Source organism: Mastomys coucha, unplaced genomic scaffold (assembly GCF_008632895.1).
Source record: "Mastomys coucha isolate ucsf_1 unplaced genomic scaffold, UCSF_Mcou_1 pScaffold22, whole genome shotgun sequence".
Lineage (NCBI taxonomy): Eukaryota > Metazoa > Chordata > Mammalia > Rodentia > Muridae > Mastomys > Mastomys coucha.
Window position 1 is genome coordinate 229,704,603 of NW_022196905.1, and position 16,035 is coordinate 229,720,637.

At 37.9% G+C, this 16,035-nt stretch overlaps 1 protein-coding gene across 9 annotated transcripts in view; it reads right to left on the reverse strand.

The window, feature by feature from the left end:
- Rpgrip1l (RPGRIP1 like) overlaps window positions 1–16,035 on the reverse strand; it is a 100,604-nt gene that overhangs the window by 79,575 nt on the left and 4,994 nt on the right. For 8 of the 9 annotated variants that reach the window (XM_031340846.1, XM_031340837.1, XM_031340842.1 and 5 more), the window contains exons 3-6: window positions 15,757–15,901; window positions 12,420–12,718; window positions 8,558–8,660; window positions 6,942–7,085 (exon numbers count right to left, since the gene is read on the reverse strand). In XM_031340846.1, coding sequence (XP_031196706.1) covers window positions 6,942–7,085; window positions 8,558–8,660; window positions 12,420–12,718; window positions 15,757–15,901 — 691 coding nt within the window. The remainder of the gene's footprint in view (window positions 1–6,941; window positions 7,086–8,557; window positions 8,661–12,419; window positions 12,719–15,756; window positions 15,902–16,035) is intronic. The other variant, XM_031340844.1, reaches the window with a different exon arrangement.

A 16,035-nucleotide genomic window follows, 5' to 3' on the forward strand; every position in this document is an offset into this window, starting at 1 on the left:
CACATGATACTGATGGCCTGGTGGTCATGATGTACAACTGAGTCACCTCAGACCGCATGAGCAACTCAATATTTCACATGGATAAACTCTAGGAAAAGAAGGGTAGAGGCGATAGGAAGGGAGAGAGATGTCACAAAAGGTTGATGAGGATGCCTAAAGTGAGTGAGCAATAGGCATCTCTATGCAGCCAGTTGAAGAGCAAGATGCCTGTGGAACAAAACCTCAGGATAGCTTGCTTTGAGAAAGAGGCAGAGGAGCAATGTATCAGCAATATGTTCAGAGATCTCCTGATAAGAACACTGACTATCTCTTTACATACACAGGAACAAATCTTCAGGAGGATGATGTTCTAACAGAGAGAGTGATGCACAGTACAATACTCAGATGAACTCTGACAGACGTACAATAATTTGTATGAGCTACATTATGCATGGTAAGATACCCTGCAGTTATCAAGTGTTCTAATTAAACGCTTTGTAAACATATATTTCTCAAAAGTTAAACAAGGATTTTGAAAATGGTAAAAAGTTAAGCTGGAGAAAGAAGTGACTTTATTTTCTTTTTGGCTTTCTCTTTTTATAGACATGATTTAGAATTGTGATCTGATCTTCTGAAACTATGAGAAAAGTTGTTGGCTCCTCTCTAGATTAAAAACAAGCTGAAATAAATTAGACTTTATGTTGAAAAAAGCAACCCAGCTCAACAACCTGTGTGCCAACTTTCTCCTGTATAATTTGAAACAGTCAAGCAATAAACTCTGAAAAGAAATTTCAAGTGCAAGCCTTGAAAACACTTGACTCCAGCTTTGCTACTGGGTGCCATAATAAATCCAGAAACTTAAAACCCCAGATACACTGGGGTATGTAATGTATAGTCTAATATGAAAGCATAAGAAGCAGAAATCTTTGCTACAGTTCAAGTCTCAGATACTGCGTTCCCTAGATGCTCACCTCCCCTCCTTACATTTCACTCCTTGCTACAGTAAGGACTATGAACAGCATAGTACAGAGGATGGGGAGAGACCCCGTTACACAGAAGCTGTGGTGGAAGATTCTGGGAAGCAGTGAGGTCACATGTTTATGAGACAGAATGGAAAAATCACTGTGAATAATAGTTTTATGCTGGCTGAGTCCAAAGGATAAGGCTAAAAACAATTTTAGAGTTAAGAACATTTTAATATTCTTTTTAAACAGTTATAAAAACTTGATTATATTGTTGAAAGAAATATGGATCACCAATAAAGGGAAAAATAAACAAACAAAACACGAGCAAGGATGTTTTCAAGAGGACTACAGATGCTTAGAGTAAATCAAGCAGACTGACTTCCTAAAATTGTCAAGAATAGATGTGCAGGGTAATGGCTTTGCTCAAAATCTCTCCTTGCAATTATGGGTGCAGACTGCATAAAGGAACATGTGTCCATGTAAGTTTAATTTGCTAATACAGCATAACTCTCCTAGTGTTGGGGCAAAGCACAAGCCACAGCTTCAGGATTTTCTTACTGTCACCGTCCACAGGAATGGAGGGGACAGCTGACAGACTTTCTTTCTGTATGCTCGTTCTTACTCATGTGAAGGGAATAGGCATGCCCCAGTGCTGGCCTGGGGCAAGAGCAGTCCAAATCTTGGCTTACCTTCTAGAGATGGCCATGTTTAGGATCAAGTTTAATGGACTTCAATTGGAAGTTTATTGTAACAGCCAAGGGAATCTGGGACTTTTTAGTATTTCCAAAAGCTCAGTGGGAAATGTGCTTTTTACTGGCTATTAACCTTGCAAAAGTGAACTGAAGGGTTTTTATTTTTTAAATTCCGCTTTATAGAATTACTCCAATCTAGTGTAAGAAGAGGTTATTTCACAATTATCTGAAAGAATAAATGGAATGATAGCAGTTCTGATGACTATAAAATAAAAAAAAAATCAAGGTTGGGAAATTATTTAGATATACAAGGTCTTGGGAGTACACGGCTTGTTTACAGAGTGGAGAACTATCTACCCATTTCTTTACTCAATTATAAAAAAAAGAATTTAGACAAAGTATTTGATTGAGTCAATACTCAAGTCTAGTTTTAAGACCTAAAATTTTCTCACTCTTTTAAGTGACTTTCTCTTTTTAAAATAGTCCTTCCTAAGTTTTCGTTTTCTATGCACTGTGACATGTATGCTAATTCACTAGTTCTAGGTCCAACAATTTACATGAGCACTGGAAAAATGTGTTAAGCAGCTATCCAGAAAAGTCTTAGATAGTATTAAAAAAAAAAAAAGAAGAGAGAAAGAAAGAAAGGAAGAAAGGAAGAAAGAAAGAAAGAAAGAAAGAGAGAAAGAAAGAAAGAAGGAAGGAGAGAAAAGCCACAGGGCTTTTCTTGGAAAAAAAAAGTAGTTCATCTGACTACTCTGTTTTTCAGTAGGTTTACTGCTTTCCAAGGACACAGGGACAAAAGAATATGGTATTTGGGAATGATATTTGTTGCTAGAAAAATTCTAAATTATTAAAAAAAATAGGGGAACCTGGAGGTATTTTAAAAATGACAGATCATCCCTGGCATAATAATGTTTGCATGGATATCCCAGGCCCCTGTCATCCTTCCATCAGAAAACCAGATGTGCCCTCTTAATTAGGGGACTGGGCAATCAGGCAAATCCAAATTGAGGGGTATTCTGCAAACAGCTGTCACTGGACTGGAAGAGTGCAGGAACCATTCTAAAATAAAGGGAACTTAAAAGACATGGCAATGAACACCCGATCCTCACTGCACCCTAGATGAAAACAAAACAAAACAAAATATACTACTGAGCAAAACAAAGCAATAAAGGATATTGGAACAATTTGTCTACAGACTTGGACTGAGTATTAAATGATGCTAGTGGCTTGTTCATTAAAGGTTCTGAACAGCTGTTATGTAGGAGGATGTTCCAACACTTTAAAAACACCTAAGTGTATGGCAGATGATGTAACAAAAGCACCTCTCAAATGGGAAAGGGAGGGATGGACAGAGGTAAGGGAGGAGAGGAGGAAGAAGGATTGGAAGGAGGGGACAGAGGCTGGTAAAGAAGGAAATAAAAAAGAATTGGGGAGGAAGGAGAAGGGAGGGAGAGAGAGAGAAGAGAGACAGAGGAGGGCTCTGAGGAGAAGGGTTTGTTCAGGAGCAAAACCCAGAAACAGGCTTCTTTACTACTCAGATAAGGTAAAGGTAAAAGACACAGGTGTTCATCTGACTACTCTGTTTTTCAGTAGGTTTACTGCTTTCCAAGTGAAATGTTGGGGAGAATTTAGAGTGCTAGGAAGAAATCTTGTCTGTGCAAAGGGAAGAGAGAAGCCCAGAGGCCAAGCTGTTTCTTATAACTCATGGCTGCAAAGAGCCTCTTAGTTTTAAGATTTGACAGTCTGCTGTCTGCCAAAGGGAACAAGGGCAAGTCAGAGAGTCTGAAACATATATGGGTTACATTTCCTCTCTTGGGACTTAATGGTACTTACATGATTTTTAATTAAGAAGATAAATAGTACCCTAATATTTATTTTTAAAGAAAGAACAAACTAGTTACACATTTGCTAAGGGTATAAATATTTTTGGATTTGAAAAAAGTAAATAAAAGGTAAAACTATTCTGATTTTAATGTTCACGTACATGTGTTTGCTGGTTACTGCTTTGCATTTAATTTAAGACAGCCTTTTTAATAAGCAGAAAATGTGCATTTTTATATTGTTTAAATTTTAATATGGATTTTTGTTCAAAACAACAGACATTCAGGCTACTTGTAAATGATACAAGATTTTTTGCTAATGAGGCATTATGTAGAACATATGCAAAAATCACAACTCAGTCTTCCAAAATAGACCACAACAACAGGAAAAAACATGACTTTAATAAAAAAGAGCAGCACTGGGATTTAACTTCAAAGCAATTAAGGGCTTTGGATAACCAAAAGTTTATGTCAAGCTGATGCCAAACCAAACTGGTCTATTAAACACATACTACGGAGAGTTTCTGTACTGTGCTATGAAAGGCTCTTTGCCATAAATACCAAGTGCCGCCCCTCGGCAGACTGCAGCTACGTTAGCTTCATGCTTGAGAACAAGGGGTCCAACATCTAGATCAGACTTCTAGAATTTCAAATCTGAAATAATGTACCAGTGGAAGAGAAGTTCAAATATGTTTTCCATTTTGTGATTTCTTTCTATAGTAAATTGTACCAAGTTTTACATTTTCCCCCAAGTTTTTCAATAATTTTCTATTAGCCTCAAAAAATTGCTATTACACATAAAAATTTGAGCTACAAGTAAACTTAATTTTTAAAAAGCCTTGAAGACCTTTATTTTATTTCTTTTGTTTAAAAACTGTATTCAAGAAACAATATTCTACTCAACAGAGGTATCTTTCCTCCTAAGCAAATGATGTGCATGTTCAGTTTTATAAAATCACTGAGGTAAGGTACTAACTGCCTTATTTCTTTAGCTTCTGTAGCAATTCTTTTGGCACACAATTTTGTTTCTGCTTCTAAGAGTTGATGTGATAAAAAGAGAGACTGTTTCTTATGTGAATTATCTAGTCCCACGGAAGGCCATGGCTTAGTTTTCAAGGCCACAGTGTTCTGTCGTTTGTTGGCCACATTTAGAGTATAAAAGCATATGGCCTTGCCTGTTGATCTCTTTCTGCTTTGCTCTAGCCCAGGACTGAAGGACCTGGGTAGCTCCTTCTCAGTTATTCAAGTCTAGCTCTGATGATCAGCTCCATCTGGAACAGAACAGTTAACACAGTCTATCGTGTTGGCTGGCACCTTGAGGAATACAATAGGGAAAGAGGATCTTGATCACCTTTTACTTAATGACTGAGCAAAACTGATGGGGACATGTCCAAGCCTGAGACTGCCCCAAGTAAAACTATGCATGTTGGGGTTTTTGTGTATGTGCATGAATGTGCAGTACAGAGAGGCGCATGTTTGGCACCTTTCTCACCTGCACTCCACCTTAGTTTTTGAGACAGGGTTTTTCAATGAACCTGGAGCTTGATGGCTAGCTACTAAGTCCCAGAGATTCTCTTATTTCTGCCTTCTCAGCTCTAGGCTCACAGGCACATGCTGTCATGCTGGCTTTTTACATGGGCACTTAGGAAACCCTGATCCTCGTGTTAGCATGGCAGCACTTCTCTGACAGCCCCATAGTGCGTTTTTCTACTCAGATAATAAATATCTTAAGTACAATGTTGTAATAATACTAAGAAAGCACACACAGATATGTGGGCTGGTCCTGTGGCTTTTTTCTTTATGAGACACCATGCCTGGTTTGTAAGGAGGCTAAGTCTGAAGCAGTTCTTTCTGGGGAACATGATTAATACCTAGTTATTCAAACGATGTAAAGCCAGGCACACATATAATGTACAAACACACATGCAGACAAGTCATCTATACATATACAAAATTAAAATAAAAAATCCTTAAAAACCCCCAAATCTACAACTAAACACTCTTTCATTATATTCTTCACATATTACCACATAGGGATAGTTTGTTAACACAATATTAAGGAAGGGAACATGGTTCATTGGGAAAAGGTACTCGCTGCCAAGCTGTCTGATAACCTGAACTGAATTCCTAGACCTTATAGGGTGGAAAGAAAGAAGTGACTCTTGTAAGTTATTCTTGTATTTCCACAGGGATGCTTGCATAATACATGTGTGTATGCATGCACACAGACACATGAAATAAATAAATGTAATACCAGAAAGCCTTTCTCATTTTTTTAAAAAAAGACAGAGCCCACTCTATCTGAAATGAAAAGTTAGTCAACATTGCTAGGTTTTTAAGAGGAGGAATCTGAGCACAGAGCATCAGAGAGTTCCCAAAGAGGAGACAGAAGTCACGTCACCAAGTCTGATTTTAAACACATTATGAGATATGTCACGAAAATGAGAGAGATACCACTACCAAAGACAATGTGTGGATTTTATTTGGGGCCCACCAAAATGATAGTAGAAAGGTATCTCTAGGTGAGTCTGAATAGAACTGGCTGGGAGGCACTATGAGAGAACGACTATTAATTCTGTTGAGTACAGAGATACCACCTCAACTGTTTGTGAGTGACTGTCTGGCTGGAGTGAGCTAATCAACAGAAATAAAAGTGTAAGTTTAGATGGAGTAAGACTGGTGAGATGTTAGCAACTGTTAGAGCTGATATATATATATGTGTATGTATATATATGTATATATATAAAGAGAGAGAGAGATAAAGGGGGAGAGAGAGAGAGAGAGAGAGAGAGAGAGAGAGAGAGAGAGAGAGAGAGAGAGAGAGAGAGAAGTTCCATAAGCTTTTCAGTTTTGTCAAAAGAAAAGACTGTGAAGAGCAGATGGTAAGTGAAGAGAGACTGGTAAACAGAAGTCTTGTTCAATGAACAATGTCAACACACAAAAAAAATCAATGAATGGGATCAGAACGAAAAATTCACAAAGAGAGATACAAACAAAAATATTATTTTATAAAACATTAAAAATGTAATGGTGGTCAGAAAATACTGTCAAGATGCGCCATAAGTCACAAGAAGTGGGATTTCCTTGCAAACTGAGTACAAGGAGACGTGCATCTTTGTGGTTACAAATTGTTACAGCACTGTGGAACCACAAGTCTGAACAAACCCATACGTAAGACTGGATGTCTACACACAGTACAACAGTGTAAATTTCTGAAGTCTAGACAAGTGGGGTACACAAACAAAGACAAAATGAGAGTGTCTGCCAGCCATAGGACACCTAGGGAAAACTGCCCCTTCTTCACAGGAGTACTTCATACTGTGTTAGTAGGTCTACAGAATTTCTACCCAAAGAATATTAAATAGAAATAGAGTTTTATAATAGTTTGGATTTGGGATCATGATTTACATTTTTATGGATCATGATAAATTATTTAAAATTAATTCTGAGCATATCAAAGTGACATTTCAGTTTTAACATACCTTTGATCTGTAGCTTGCTGTTCTCGAAGCTGAAGAAGAGATAACTCGATTTCATTTTCTTTTCTCTTCAACTGAGTTTTTAGAATCTCTGCCAAGTGCTCTAACTCTTCTATCTGGCCTCTCTGTGACTGAATAACATTTTCTCTGAAATGAAGAGTCTTGATAAGACAATGTAGTTTGAGGAGAGATTTGTAGTATGTAAAGTCCATGGAAAGATAGTTCTTTATAATATTGGGCAAGCAAAAGTTAGTAAAGTGGCTTTACTCCCTTTGAATAGAATGACATAGTGACAGATCTGATGTGACTCCTGGGACTTATACTTGGGACAATTCAAGAGATGGCCTTTTGGAAGACATTGTTCTAGGCAATGGACTGGACTTTGGTTGAGTTTAGTTCACTATGTAGTGATCACCTACTGGATACTGTACAATATAATTTAAATATCTTGTTCTTTTCTATGTGCACAGCTGCCATGTCACCCAATTGATACTTTAGAGTAAGCATCAAATGTGCAAACATAACTAGGGTGTCCAGCATGCCTTACCTTTTCCTTGTCTGGCAGCATCCCTAGTACAGTGAGCCTTGGGAAACTGCTATGAACCCTAGCTTTTCACCTGATTATCTAAGAATGAGAAAACATTTAGTCCTTTATTTCCTTCCAGGCTGACTGCTAGTGTGACTGGTATTTAAAACACACAAAAGAAACCGTTTCCAGTCTGTATCATCTTTTTCTTTGGCAGTGTTCTAAGGTTGGTACTCTTACTGTAATGCTTTCTTTCCTTATTTAATAATCTGATGATCCAGGGAAAGGCTTATGGATAAGTTCATTTGTACAACTCACTTAAACTACTAGGCACTGATGAACTAAAGAAGGTGGATGTGGCAGAAAGAATATTTCTGAGACCGTGACATGATGAAGAATTCAAGTCTCACAGACGCACAAGAAAGTCAGAGCTGAAATCCATGTATATCAGATACTCCCAAACTTTCAAGCCATTCCTCTCAAAAGGGTTGAGTCAGAATCTAAAATATTATCTGTAACTTCTTGGGAATGAAAATTTTGTCTCTAAGCTGGGTAGTGATGGCGCATGCCTTTAATCTCAGCACTTGAGGGGCAGAGGCAAGTGGATCTCTTTGAGTATAAGGCTAGACTGTTCTACAGAGTGAGTTCTAAGACAGCCAGAGCTACACAGTAAGACCATGTCTAAAAAAGGAAGAAAGAAAGAAAGAAAGAAAGAAAGAGAGAGAGAAAGAAAGGAAGAAAGAAAGGAAGAAGGGAAGAAAGAAGAGAAAAGGGAAGAAAAGAAAAGAAAAAAAATGTTGTCTCTAAAGCCCTAAAGCTGAGACTGCTCAAAGTGATAGGACTTTAGGCTATTCCTTTGGTGTTAAAATTAACAGAAATCCTGTTCTCAGCTAGATAACCTATCTAGTCTCCGTATTTTACTGAGAACAAGTCATATAATGACTCTTATTACTCCATAGAACTAGACATATTTTAGTAAAGCAAATTATTTATACATACTCCAATTCTGTTTATAATAAAGGAGAAGGAGGGATCAAAATAAGACATAATCAATATACAAAGTTCTAAAATGACCATGAAAAAGAATACATACAAATTTCTTATTTCTCCTCTGGCTTCTTCAAGTAAACTATTGCTGTATTTTGTGAGCATGGGTTGTACAGTTTCTGCTTCATCAACATTTTGAAATCTTATACCTAAAAATAAAGTAGTAAAGTATTATGGAAAGAAAGTTAGAAAAGACAGATCTTTGATTTGCTGTAAGTATATTTATAATAAACACTACATGTGTTCTTACAAAGAGCAGTAGAAGTGCAGGCTAAGGGGACATGAGCCCCCAGGTACCAGCAAGTAGTACTGGAAACACAGCAAAAGCACTGTCCACTGAACAACCCGGCTAAAGAAACCATCTAGAACTAAGTCGATACATTTTGGGACTTAGACCTTCTATCTCAACTTCTGAAAAACTACCATTTTTAATGTAGGGATTCATAATAAAAACAAGGACATATAAAGAAAATAATTCAACCTAGGGCAAAACCAGATACTACTAAAAGAACAAAGCAATGAAAGAACTGCTGACTTTCTACTAGACTCACAGATGGAGGAAGCAATCATCAGAGAAGCTTCCTCCTGCAACAGATAGGAACAAATACAGAGACTCATAGTCAGACAGCAAGCAGAGAGAAACAGACCGCTGAGTATTCAGTGCACATGCACAGCACATGACACTATGGAAGTCAGAGGACAACTTACAAGCCAGCTATCTCCTTCCACTTTATGGATCCTGGTGACTGGTGGCCAGGCACAGGCTTGGGGCAAGCACCATCTCTCTAGTCCCTGTTTAGTGTTTTGGATGGTGTTTTGATAGTGGTCTTCTATATTTTATCATAAACATCCATTGATCTTACATCCTTAATTTATGCCATTTTTTTTTTGCTTATTCAATTTCAATAAGAAAAATATATCTTTTAAAAACAGAAATCTGAAGGCAAATCAACAGTGAGATCTCTTACAATAAAGCAGTTGCCTACAGTATTTTCTAACAGAAATCGTCACATGTGCTGCTATGTATGGGGGCACACACAGTCAGTCTCAGACACTTGGCAGGCTGAAGCAGACAGACATTTGAGCACAGAAATTTGAGCTAGCCTGGACAACAAAGGAAGACATTCATCTTAGAGGAAAAAACACTATATGAAGTTTGACAAGGATAGTTCATTTGTTAAAAGTCAGACATACTTTTAATTATGTATGATCCTTTCTAGTTCTAGGATCATTAGCATTTAAGAGAAAAGTGTGACAAATGGTAAGACTGGACCAAGATCTGTCCAAGACTGGCACAGAAAAAGTTCTCTATAGAAGAGTTTAACCTTTTCAATGAGAAATTTCACTATTTTAAGTTGATGGATGAAGATAGACCCCTCACTCACTCTTCCCGATATAGTCATTACCTACTGCAGTAACCTATACTGAATAAAAGGAAAGGCTCTGCTTACAGACTTTACTGTGCTACAACTGGCCAGTTATATAGAAGGCTATAACAATACTAATTCTTAAACTTTCCCTATATAATAATCATGGGAAAATTCAAAGTTAGCAGTAGAGTTAAAAGACTAAGCTCAAAAATGTCAAAATTTGATTATTAGTGACTGAGGTCATTATTTTTAATGAATGGTTATTGCATATCCTTTTTGGTTTTGAGATGACTGTCTTAATAATAGTCCAGGATGGCCTCAAATCCCATATCCTCATGTCTTAGTCTTTTAAAGAATTCCTCCCCTCCTCCTCCTCCTCTTCCTTTCTCCTTCTCCTTCTCATCCTCTTTCTTCTCCTCCTCCTCCTTCTTCTTCATCACCTTCATCGCTATCACTACCATCACCATCATCACCACCACTGCCACCACCATCTTATGTGCAAATTGCCCACTTTTGCCCATTTGTATGTCTGTGTACCATGTATATCATGGTGTTCAGAGGCCAGATAGGGTATTAGATACCCTGGAACTGGAACTATAGATAGTTGTGAGCTGTCATGTGAGTGCTGGGAATGGAACCCAGGAAGAGCAGCCAGTGCTCTTAACCAATAAGCCATATTTCCAGCCACTTGCCTTACTCAGTCTTAAGAGTACTGGGTGCTGCATTGCAGGCTTGTACTGTGTCTAGGCACTAATGTCTATATTTTAAAGGTATACATATTTACAAATGTTTTTGTTTAAGTGGTTCTTCACAGTAAGAGCTGTGTCTACACAACGTCTACCCCACCTGAACCAACGCTTGCCATCATGTCTTCCATATGCAAGCAGAGAATAATGGTGTCCCCACAGTAGTTTCTGTTCCCACAGTAGTTTCTGTCCCCACAGCAGTTTTAGGGTAGAAGTCTCTTTTGACTAGAGAGAATCTGGGCACAGCCCCACCTCAGCCCAAGATAGTCCTGAAAATCGGGCCCCTGTCTCAGTGCCAAGGGCAGCCTTGAAGAGTGTACTGCATGTTTAAGATTAATGCTGGGAATGGCACCTCGGGTTTACTCACTCGCCATGATTAAGTATTCATCACCATTTAGACACAGTGCGTGATTTCTGTGTCCCAGACTTTACACATGAGGAAGCGATTCTAAATTACAAAGAGGATACAAACACAGGAAGACATTTAAGTTTGTAAGTTATGTTTTTAAAGACTGATGCTCTATGAATCACTTTAAAAACAAACATTTTTTTAATGGAGGGGAGGGTAAACTGCTCTCTTTGGTTTGAACAGTAATTTAACACAAGTAGCTTGCCATATCAATTTAAAGTTTGGGTATTACTTTAATTTAGCATGAAAGGCCTGGCAGTCTTTCATATCACCTTATCCACTAACATTCCTTGGTGAGAAAACTAAGGTTCAGAGAGGATGTGACTTTTTAAGGTAATATTCTTGAGTGAGGAGCTCCTGCTTTCCTTCTTCATATCTAACCTGACATTATTATCATTCCATTTTATAGATGGGAGAAATGAGGCTGAGAGGTCAAGGGCTGACTTGATATAAAAGGACAATTCACAGCAGAGTGTGTTTTCTGATTTATAATTCGCTGTGCTCACTTTGATTATACCCAAAGGCTACTGCAATCTCACACTGCTGGCAACGGCTAAGCCCTTTCATCCTGCAGCTGCCTCCTGTCTGTGTGGAGGCCATACTGACTTCAAAGGCACACTATCTAGGGAAGAGACAGTGTTAACAGTTTGCTTTGGAAAAGAAAACTGTAACAGTTTTCCCCTCTCCTTCTGTTCATATGGTATTTCCCCTTTCCTCAGTGAATTATAACTAACTAAAGGCTTACATCATTTTTTTTAATATTAAAAAAGATGTTAGATATTTCTGTGAAGCATATTCCTAACAAAAATCAATTAGAGCTAGCAGTTTATTTCTTTCACTAAGAGCAGCATTTTAAAAAAGCGACTTAACATATTTATGTACTTTTAGTTTCACTTTAATAAGTTCTTCTGAGGATGGGAAGAATGGGGGCTTATGCCTAAATTAGTTTGGTCTATGAGACTGATTTGTAATATGGAGGCTTCCCAACATTCTTTACAGTGTGAAGAAACTGATGCCATAATCACTTTAGAGGTGGCCAAGGCCTTTGGAACCACTAGCGCCAGGACTGTTTACAAGTAAAGGAAACTGCAAGTCAATAGAGGTGGTTTGTCCTTGTTCACCAGCTACAGAGTACAGGGGTAAGAACCCGACACCTACATGCCTACTATAGGGTTTGTTACTGTGTTACTGAATAAGCAAGAGTGACCTAGGGATTCTTGAATAACACTAACCTTGTTACAGCATTATGATCTGACAGAAAGCGAGCCTCAAACTGTTCCAACCCCTTTTGAAGACATGCACAAACATGAGCAAGAAACAAAGCTGTGTGTGTCAGTGGGCCACAGGCTCAGACTTAGGTCCAGGGTTTGGCGCATGTTTTACCTTTCCCGGGGCATTCCTGCAAGCCTGCACTGGCGCTTGCTTTCCTGCGGCCTGTGTTAATGCGAGCCTGCACACGACTGTACGACGTCTGCCTGTGCCCCTGGACTTGGAGCTGCTGTTTGGCTGATATTAGCCTGTTTTTGAGAACTTCATTTTGTCTTTCAAGCTCATGAACTTTTTCTTGCAGCTGCTCAATCATTTCTTCCATTTCCACATCTCGTCCCAGCCGCTTGGGGCCGCCACCAACCCGCTCATATCTTTTCTTGTCATTAACTAGCCGTATTAACTTGGTGGCCATTCTAGGGAAATAATAAAAAGATGAAAAGGAATGTGAGAAGTGAGCATAAAATGCATTCTGTTGAAAGGAGCATAATCACTGTGAAGACTTCAGTGCAGAACCTGAATAATAAATTTCAGGTTTTGATGTAACTATTACTGCCTGTGAAGAATCCTTTGATGATAATTGAAACCACTGGGCAACAATCTGCTTTATAGCACTGACAAATAGCAGTTTCCTAAGGCTTATCATTTAAGGTTAGTAAAGAGAGGACACATATTTACCCCATATGTTCCAGAAATGCAATTTTTAACGCATGACCTTATATAGGAACGCTGGATGCACTTAAACACAGTCACAGAGTACGGATGTGGTGAGCTGTGTCTACAACCCTCAGTGAGTTAAAACTTTTGAAAAGTGAGCTAAAATTATGCAGATTTAGGTAATATAGTATCTTATCTTTCTATAGGATTAAGACAAGGAAACACATAAAAATGATGGAATTCACAGATGTACACATATAAAATCCAATGGCAATTTCAAAATAAACCAAAATGTGAACCTAGATGTTGGTTAGTGCTTAACAAATGTTTGTGTTTAATTTAAAAAAATAATTATATGCAAGAAATATTATCTAAACAAGGCAAAGTTTTTGACATAAATTGTTCTCCTGACATCCCAGGAACTTACCTTTGACTGTTTCCCGTTTTGATAAAAACTGGTCAGACAGAACAAAAGGCAGAGTGGGCACATGGGGTGATGTAATATACACGCATGGAAAACATGCCTGACAATGAATGGAAAAATCTTGGCAGGACAAGAAAGAAAAGGTGGCTTTGATGAGAGACACAAGTTCAAGACTTTACAAAATTGGTCGCACATCTTCAATAGCTGATTCTAGTTTATAGTGAATCTATTTTTATAAAGACCCAGACAGGAGATTGGAAATAAAAACACACTACATTTTTCTTTAAGTGGGGTTTGCTTTATTTTAGCATGGTTATGGACAGAAGCTTTTACTTAAGGGAACAAAAGTGAAATAAAAAAAACCCTTAATAGCTTTGGGATGTCATAGAACAACGTTTCCCCCTAAGCAGAGTCTTCTGTAAATGCGGTAGTAATACATGTCTATCTACACTCTGGCTACCCGGCTACAGCATGTGGCATCAGGGAGAGGTCTGCATAACAAAATCAGGGAAGATTGTTTTCCCTTTCCCTGGAGGCACATCCACTAGGATACTTTATAAGGGATACTGGGTAATAAAAACCAAGATCCAAGAAAACCACAGACATCCTAGTAAAATAATCAGTGGATTACTTCCTTTTCTACTCAGTCCAGTAGATGACATATCACTGGGGAATCTGACCAGGTATCATCATCCAGCAAAACCACACCCTTACTTGTTCAGTAACTAATGAGTTTAGAGTGCTGTGCCCTACTCAGTGTCCTAACAATAAAAATAAGATACTCATCCAAATGAGAAGACACTTAAATATCTGAATTCTTATTACAGGGAGGTTAGCACTTAGGAACATAGATTGCATTACAAAGAAAGGTCCAGATATAATATAAAGACCAGTCATCTGAAGAGTGGCTATTGATAGTGCCTTCAAGTTCTTGGCATCATGATGCTCAAGTAAACTTTGTCAGAGGATACAGGATGGCATGTGCTTGTTTAGACATAGGAAACATTTTCATTTCCTTAAGTTATTAATGAATTGCATGTCTTCTGGTGAGATTCTAGTACTTAAAAAGGCAGTTTATAAAAATTCATATTTACACAAAAGGTTGATACTAGCTCAGACCTTAAAGATAAATGTAAAGGTTGTCTATATATGCATGGAACTAGGCCAGTGTCAGTGGGGTAAGGCTGAGGAAGCATCTAGAGCCACGGGCCAGTGTTCAGTGGGTAGGTACTCCCACAGCCTAGCAAAGTCTCAGGGGAGTAAATGGCCTGAGCATAGGACACTGGGAGAAAGACACTGGGATACATATATACAACTTGACTCCTAGCACAGTTCCCCCTCTCCTTAAACTATGTGGCTCATTAATAATTAAGTTGCTTTTATGTTTTGGATAGGACAAATTACTAATAAGGTCAAGGTTGTAAATTCCATTATTTTACTGACCGATTAGTATCTACAGAAAAACAAAGTTTAGTGGTCACAGACTTTATGTCTCATCCTGTTTGGTAAGCATGCATGTGCTATTGGTCACACATGAATCAGCAATGTCTAAGTTTCAAAACCAACTTGAAGTAGAAGTCTTGCACCCGGATGGCTGGTGGGTTTGAAAATAGTCTAGAGAGTAGAAAGTGAAATGGAATCACTTCTGTATGTAAATTCTAAGCATAAAGCCGTCTCCTTCCTTTAGTGGCTACCTTCCTTTTCCTTTGAACCTAGAATGTGACTATGAATACAGATGTGTATGCACACTTCTGTCTCCAATGCCAGGCACTCAACGAATGGGCACAGTATTTCTGAGTAAAATAGAATTAAAGAAAAACTATGCTGAAGATATCATTCTCGCATACATTTTCACATGTCCATCAAAATGACAACATGCTTTTTCAAAAATGGTAGAGCCTCTTTGAAATAAATCCAGAACCAAGATTAATCCAAGTGAAGTTAAGCATGACCTGCACATAAGTGATGTTTTCATGAGTAAATCCCAAATCATAAGGGAACACATACTCTAACAAGTTGGAATCGTTAATTACTTTTAAAATTTTTATGGGATTTAAAAAAACAGATGCTTGGCTATCTGCTTATTAAGTCATAAATATTAACCCAAAAGTTATTTATAGATCTAATATACTCACGGCACTCTTAGCTATTAGCTGTGTTCTTTCAAATGGTAACTTCAGACATAATAAACACAATCCTCTTGGTTTATTATTCTACTTTGTAAGATTTTCCATTTTTAAAAAATTCTATTTATTTATAACCTGCCTGTTCCAGAAAAGATTGAAGGTGGGGCTTTCAATTAAGTTTATAAAAAACTATATCCTTCAAACTTTACAGAGTTAAGAAAAAAAGCTAAAAGCTTTTTATCATAACCTTTTAATTTTATCCTCTTGCTTGCGGGCATGCTGTTTAAGTAAAATGTTCTCATCATGCAAACGCAAAAATCTGTCTTCCAGTTCTTCACGACTGACACGTGACACTGCCTGGCGAGCCTTCACTGTGCGTGCAGTTGAGGTTTCTGAAAAAATGCCAAGGTAATTAATTGTAGCATCACTTAAAATAGTCTCTGAAACCTGATAACTGTTGCTACTAAAATAGTCTCTGATGCATTCCTACTTTGCATACTTTTGGTTTTTTCCATTTTTTTTTTTT